At 40.8% G+C, this 7,781-nt stretch overlaps 1 protein-coding gene across 1 annotated transcript in view; it reads left to right on the top strand.

The window, feature by feature from the left end:
• Positions 1–7,781, top strand: part of tenm3 (teneurin transmembrane protein 3) — a 206,170-nt gene that overhangs the window by 178,125 nt on the left and 20,264 nt on the right. The window contains exons 38-40 of the mRNA XM_087171480.1: positions 612–716; positions 2,110–2,240; positions 7,041–7,210. Coding sequence (XP_087027606.1) covers positions 612–716; positions 2,110–2,240; positions 7,041–7,210 — 406 coding nt within the window. The remainder of the gene's footprint in view (positions 1–611; positions 717–2,109; positions 2,241–7,040; positions 7,211–7,781) is intronic.

Raw genomic sequence — 7,781 nt, 5'->3', positions numbered from 1 at the left:
TGCGCAAAGGTGGAAAAGTGATGTGGGTGGGAGCGGATCCACCCTACAATATTAATAAAACATACAACCATCATCAAACTAAAATATCACTGCGCTGTAAACAATAGTTTAAACTTCAGTTACATGTGTAACAAAAGGAGACACAGTATTCAACACTCACAATCATAGTGTCAAATAGTTTATTAGCTGTGGCAACAAATGTGTGGATGTTTTTTTTTTTCCTTTAAAATGATGGTGATGATGTCAACATACAAAGTTTTGATTAGATAAAAACACACACACACACACACACACACACACACACACACACACACACACAAACACAGGCAGCCATTAGTCCTGCAAGAGGTCAAGGGGAATCTAATTAAAAGAGTCTGGGGCATGTTAATGTGTCTCCATTAACAGGTTCAGACAATGGCTATGGAAATGAATTGTATGTATGTATCCCTTTGTATCTTGCACTTTCTTGTTCTCTTCTCTTTGTCTTCTTGTGTTCTTTACCCTCAGTTTGCTTCAGGTTATTACAGTTTTTTTGCCTTGAAATTTGAAAAGAAAATCAATGTGAGATGTTGCTGTGGTTCATTCATGATAATTGTCTTTCTCTCATACAGACCAGCTTCGTAACAGCTACCAGGTGGGTAATGACCATTCACTGAGAGTCATCTATGCCAATGGGATGGACACACACTACCAGACAGAGCCCCACATACTGGCAGGTATGCAGATCTGAGCACATTTCCCTGAATATGTAACGTTGATTAATCAGATGTTTTATGTCAAAGTGCTTCTGTTTTGAAGAATGTGTGGTGTTGAATGACTGTGCAGTCTGTGTGAAAAGTATTGGGTGTAGGCTCTACATGCTGAAGGCCTTTTACTCTTTAGTAAGAGTCAATGCGCTGCTCGCAGCTCTACAGTGAAAAAAGGTTTTATCCATTTGAAATATTGAAATATTTTGGGTTCATTATAAACCTGTGTTGGGACTAATCAGACTGTGACAGAGGACCTCAGTAGAGTGGGCGGTCCTTCACAGGATGCAACTGTGTTCACACTGCTAAAAGAATGTGTCTGCACCTGAAATTAGAACTGTCCACTGGTGATCGGAGCAGCTGTGGACAGATGTTAAAGCCATGTCTGAACACGCAAATGGCCACAGGCAGTGTGCAAGGCATCCAGGATATTGCAATGAAGTTAGAAACAGTCTGAAAACCACAAATGTTAAATTGAGGGATTATACAAACTGACTCAAAAGCATTGAACTGTCGAATAAACTAAGCAGTGTTGCGTAAGTTCGCACTTCACAGGAGCTCGCTCGAAGTTTAGTTCACACAGATTAAAATGAACTAGTTCACGTTCATAGTTCACAAGTTAGAATCTTTTTAATGAGCTGCTCAGAGCTATTGTTTTTCAGTAAATCCTCCTCCTACTCACCCATCACCCCCCAATCATTATCACTTTCCAAACAACATGAATTTCTGTTTACTGCTACAGAATCACAGACAGAGATTACTTCTAAAAGCCAAGAATGTCGGTATCTGTTTTACCACTTAAACAATGTGTCACTAAGCAGGACAACTCAAAACTATATTTTGTATTATGCAGCAAGTGAGAAAAGGAGGGTTAAAACAAAACAAAAGAGTACAAACTACACGGCTGTTCACGCCAGACTATGACTATGACTATCTGCTGATAGGTGTGTGTGTGTGTGTGTGTGTGTGTGTGTGTGTGTGTGTGTGTGTGTGTGTGTGTGTGCGTGTGCGCGCGCGTCTTGGAAGCAGTTATAAGCAGTTTTATATGCTAAACTGTGGCAGGCAAATTAAATGTAATATTAATTTAATGCTACAAATAATAAGTTCCTGCATTAATGGAAAAACAAGTCAGATATTGCATGAGCAACCGGCGATTGTTCTAATGATCGTCGATCAACAATATCATCATCCATCGGCACAACCCTAGTTCATGCCCAGCACTGAACCTATGTTGTCAGCAGGATCCACTCTCACGTCATCACCCACAGCAGACGTCATGGTTATGAAGAACAAATAGTATTTTGCGGCCTTTTGTTTTGATTTTTGCTTTTTGTATTCATGTCTTCTTCATATCCATTTCTAGGTGCTGCTAACCCAACTATAGCCCGACGCAACATGACACTGCCGGGAGAGAATGGCCAAAACCTGGTTGAGTGGAGGTTCAGGAAAGAGCAGACCCGAGGAAAAGTCATCGTCTTTGGGAGAAAACTCAGGGTGAGGGCTCTCCAGGTGAAACTGTCCAGAAGCAGAGAACAATAGAAAGCCTCATGACTAACTAGTGATCTAAAATCATTGCTGTTATGTTTTAAGGGTTAGCTTGACAAACATGTTCTTTAATTGAACATGGGATTTGGCTCAGTGCATGTGGTGCAGTGGATAGGGAGCCGTTTAATCAACTATATGTTTATTTTAGAATTGATGGTTATACTTCAACTCTTCTTTCCTTTTCTTTCTTTTTTTCAGATTAGCAAATATGATACTCATTTAAAATGACATTTGTGCGATTCTCAATGAGAAGCTTTTTGTCCTTTTTTCGGTTGTTGGCAGTTGGTTACACAAATAAATGGGCCTCAGCTGTTCCTCTGTGTACCTCCAGTTTAATATGGCACATTAATTTGGTGTCAGGTTTAACTGCTCCAACCAATCATGTTGTCCCTCTCTGTGTGGGGGGGTTGTGCGTTACAGGGGGGTTTCTGTTTCTGTCATGTTGTGTCTGTTGTTCTTACGAGCTATTAGAGAAGAAGAGAGGGGGAAGGGGCATTCGTCAACTTGAATATTGCATGAAGTGCTTTCTAACTAGCGCAGCCTAATAGGAGGAAAACTGCAGTCATGTGGCCACTGGGGAGTTGGATCCACACAGTGGTGCCATTGTCAGCATGGCCCAATAAACCGTAATGAATGTAGCAGTATGTGTGGACCACTAGTGGTAATGAGGAGGGCTGTATTGTGAACTAGCAATGATGAGTTGTAGATAGATGTGATTTGGAAATGGGTGAGCACAAATGCAACATGTATACTGTGTATGTCAGCTACACATATGTGATTCATGTGTATGAGAATTTGTGTTCACTAACACAAGTGTGTGAGTGAAATGCTAATTGGGAGTTCAAGCACCTATTGTGTTGGAACCCTATTGTTTTCTGTATAATAATAATAATAATAATAACAACAGTAATTATAAAATAAGCATAATAATAATACCTGTTATTATTATTATTATTGTCATTATTCCTTTTTTTGTGTGGCCTGTTGTTGTCACATTGAGGGAAAGATTAACCCAAATGCAGACAATAGGAAAAAGGAGGTTGATGGGAAAGATGTTTTAATAACAAAAGAAACTTACAAATCAGTCTGAAAATCAGGCAGGAACAGAAACCAGAAAATCCAAACATTGAGAACTTTGCAGGTAAAACTGAAGCAAAACAGAAAATCCAAAAACACTAGAAGCATGGAAGCAAGGGACACCGGGACACATCACAACACAACATCAAGTACAACAGACAAACTGACAAGGACAACAGGGAGCACAGAGACTAAATACACACAAGGGAGGAAAGAGTGATCGAACATGTGAAACACATAAGGGCGGGGCAGACAATCACTGAGGAGGGAAACAGCACAAAGACAGGAGGCAAAATGTCCACGAGACACACAAGGGAAGTCATTTCAAAATATAAACAAGATATCAACCAAAAGTCCAAAAATAAAGAGTCCAAAAGCCAACTGAAATTGTCCTGTCAGGGAAAACCATGGCAATTGTTTTGTTTTGCATTATTAGTAGTATCATTACGTAGCTAAAAGCAGTCATACATTCAAATATTTTCTCTTCACATATTCCCTATATTGAACTGCATCTCCTGGTAGAGGCCATTTCCACCTATAATTCTTATTCTGCAAATTGGCGAAATACACAAAAACAGTGTTTCGTACTAGTGTGTAGATATGTATGGCACCACTCCAGCAGCAGCCAGGGCCGGAGGCATTGTGTTTTCAGGTTGTCTGTCCGTCCCTCTGTCCGTCCGTCTCATTCTCGTGAACACGATATATCAGTAACGTATATAGAGAATTTCTTCAAATTTGGCACAGACATTCACAATGACTCAAGGATGAACTGATTCCATTTTGATGCTTTAAAGGTCATAGGTCATGATGAGCTCACAAAACACGATTTTGGCCATGTGAACGCACTTTCTACACGTGAATGGCTAGAGGGCACTCTGGCATTTTAGTGTAATAATTGCTGCTTAGGGCTTCAGGCAGGTCAGACTTCCAGAGGACACATTACAAGATGCAACAAGGACTACAAAAATGTGTTTTTTCATACAGCCCGCAATATTGTTATATCTTAAATATATCCAAAGTAGGAGTTAAATCCCATCAACAAATTATAATTAATATATGAAGTACTCACTGTACACAGTGTTAGGCCTCATTGTCCTTACAGCAGTGAGCTTTAGACTAAGCTGACTGACTCCTTTGTGTCAAAACAAGGTGCAACAGTTTGTGTGGACTTAAAAGCAACACTGCCGTGGAAAAGGTGTTTAGTTGGTTGAAAAAAAAGGCAGAGGTCATTAGCAAGCAGGCAAACACCAGAGGCAAGTAATGCCTTGATGTTTAGGAGTCATGAGAAGAAAACCAGGTGACATGAACAACAGCTGCAACCCTCAGGCAGTGAAGCACATTAGTGGATTTGGCAGATGATGGGGAAAGGGGACCACCTGTTCAGCCCTGTTGTTTAATACTCTTGGCTTCCAATTGCCTTGGGTTAGTGAAGCTCTAGGTCTGAACTGCGTCTGGGTGCCTGGGCCCTGTTATACTTCCCTGCAAGTCTAGTACTCTATTAATAAGAGCGCAACTAGTATACTAGTACTGATACTATACTGCTCAAATTAAGGGAACACTTAAAAGACACATTAGATCTTGATGAACAAATTATTCAAGTTGATAATCTTTATGATGTACATTGTAAAATTTGTTGAGAACAAAATAACTTAACAACGGTCAATGGAAACCAAAATCATAAACCCATTGTTGAAATCACAGGCTGATCCAAACCTCCATGAATTTCATCACAGCAACTCATAATGTGACTCAGTAGTGTGTATGGCCCCAGCGTGCCTGCATGCACTCCTGACAACATCTGGAAATGCTGCTGATGAGTCGGTGGATGGTGTCCTGGAGGATCTCCTCTCAGACCTGGATCGGGGTAGAGGTTGAATGATTCTATGCAGAGGATCAGAGAGTCCTCTGTGGCGTTACATTATCATAAAAGTCACAGTTTACGTAGACCCTCATGACCGAGACAGGCCAAGCCAATCTGCAAAATGATTTGTTTCCTCTGATTATGGGGCGGCTCACATTCTGCATGTCTTTGTGTCTTTTTTATCCAGCTGGCTGCTGGCTCCAGCTGGCCACCATCCCAATATCCTCCTTCTCTGCCCCATTTACTCAATTCACTGCATTCAACTGATGGTAATTTACAAATGAATGAGTGGCTAAATAAAAAAGATGAGAAAAATGACTTTTGAAGATTTTCCAGCAAGATTCTCTCTTTAATGAAACACGTCTGTAAAATGATTGATTGGCTAATTCCTGGTATTTCTCCTTGCTTCAAGGATCCATAAGGTGAGTTTAGCACTGGACCTGGCTCCAATTTACACAGGCTATCAGTCTTCATAAATTGGAGTTTGAGCAAACAGCATATCATTTAGAAAGCGATAAAGAGTGGCGAGCTGGCGCTGTGATACTACGGTGTTTTATGAGTCTTGGATCAGACATGTGTTAATTCACTGGCTTAGACGTAGATGTTGAACAGCCAACAAGAACTTAACATCTGGTATTTATTTTGGTTGTTGTTCGTTTCGCCAGGTCACTAATCCTTCATCATGAAATATTCCTCTTGTTTTTGTGGACCAATATTACGAATGAACAGGAAAAACAGACTAAGATTTGAGATGATAAGGAAATCCTCTGTCAGTCTGTCAGTCTGTCGTCATTTCAAAAGTATTTGCATAATTTGTTAATTCAAACGTGACCATTTATCTCCACAAGTTCAAAACCAAGCATCTGGCTGTACAGTGAGAAGTGGATCGGTGGGTCCCTCTGTGCAGGTAGCCAGGACATTTGCTGAATGATTTCTTTAGTTTTTGGTAACCTCTTAACCTTTGCTCCTGTACTGAACTGAGCTGATCTGAACTGAGCTGAGCTGAACTGAGCTGAGCTGAACTGAGCTGAGCTGAACTGAGCTGATCTGAACTGAGCTGACCTGAACTGAGCTGAGCTGAACTGAGCTGATCTGAACTGAACTGAGCTGACCTGAACTGAACTGAGCTGACCTGAACTGAACTGAGCTGACCTGATCTGAGCTGAGCTGAACTGAACTGAACTGAACTGAACTGATCTGACCTGACCTGAACTGAGCTGACCTGAACTGAGCTGACCTGAACTAAGCTGAACTGAACTGAACTGAACTGATCTGAACTGAACTGAGCTTAACTGAGCTGATCTGAACTGAACTGAACTGAACTGAACTGACCTGACCTGAGCTGACCTGATTTGAACTGAGCTGAACTGAACTGAACTGAGCTGATCTGAACTGACCTGATCTGAACTGAGCTGAACTGAGCTGATCTGAACTGAGCGTTTTCATGCTCCCTAGAGGACCAGCTCTTTCCATTTTGGACTCTCAATGAGCTTTTCCTTTAGTGCCACACTCAGGGCACAGGACATGGCAGAGTATAACCATATAAACCTTTTAGTCTGATCTCATAACCTTTTTCCTAATGCCAACTTCATGACAAACTGTAGTTTGATCTATCTAATGCTTTCGTATTAACATCGCAGCACGTAGTGGCCTTTCACAGACTTGACTTGGAGTTTTGAGTCATGTTCAGAAATCCCCAGAATAACAGGGATTAAACACCTGCAGCTACTGAGCATTTAACATTGCTGCTGAGCAAAGATTAATATGATCAAAAGGGTGTCTTTATTCATCAGTTATTTGTGTGTCTCCAGGTGAATGGTAGGAATTTGCTGTCTGTGGATTATGATCGTACGCTGCGAACAGAGAAAATTTACGATGACCACAGGAAGTTCCTGCTGAAGATCATCTATGACACCCAAGGTCATCCTACACTTTGGGTTCCCAGCAGCAAGCTACTGTCAGTTAACTTGACATACTCCAGGTAAGCTCTTCTGTACCAGTGTATTTATTATTTTACATATGATTGAATTAACACTTGTACGACATATCAAAGTGGACTATATGGCAGAACATTGTTTTACACTGTAAAGGTGTACCTGATAAAGTTGCCACTGGGGTCACATGTACGGCCAAATAAAGTGAGCATCCTTTTGGCATGTTGTTTCATCTGGGGAAATTCAAACCCCTGTGGCACTGTGACAGTGGGAGCTGCTGACAGGGAGAGAATTATCACATTGCATTTCAATGAGGTCATCCTGTATTCCCTCCACATCAACAGAGAAAGATTCACATCCAAGTGCTGATTAAATTCTGAGATTCAGCACAGTTACATATTTCCTTATTTTCACAGAAAATGTTGACATTTGGGAAACTGGAGATACGCTCTCTTTATTAGGAACACCTGTAACATCTAATACAGTCCAGTGCAACATGAATTCAACTTTTACTAAGTTTATCCATTTTCAGTTTTTGTTGACAGTGTAAGAAATTAACGTGTGACTTCAAAACAGCATCTGTGACAAACTACAGGGCTAATACACTGACACCCAGTG

The sequence above is a fragment of the Seriola lalandi genome, unplaced genomic scaffold (genome assembly GCF_002814215.2).
Source record: "Seriola lalandi dorsalis isolate HSWRI2012SDOR001 ecotype SW California unplaced genomic scaffold, Sedor1 jcf7180002055006, whole genome shotgun sequence".
Taxonomy (NCBI): domain Eukaryota; kingdom Metazoa; phylum Chordata; class Actinopteri; order Carangiformes; family Carangidae; genus Seriola; species Seriola lalandi.
The sequence above is the reverse complement of the archived record's forward strand: the minus strand, read 5'-3'. Positions and strand labels throughout refer to the sequence as shown.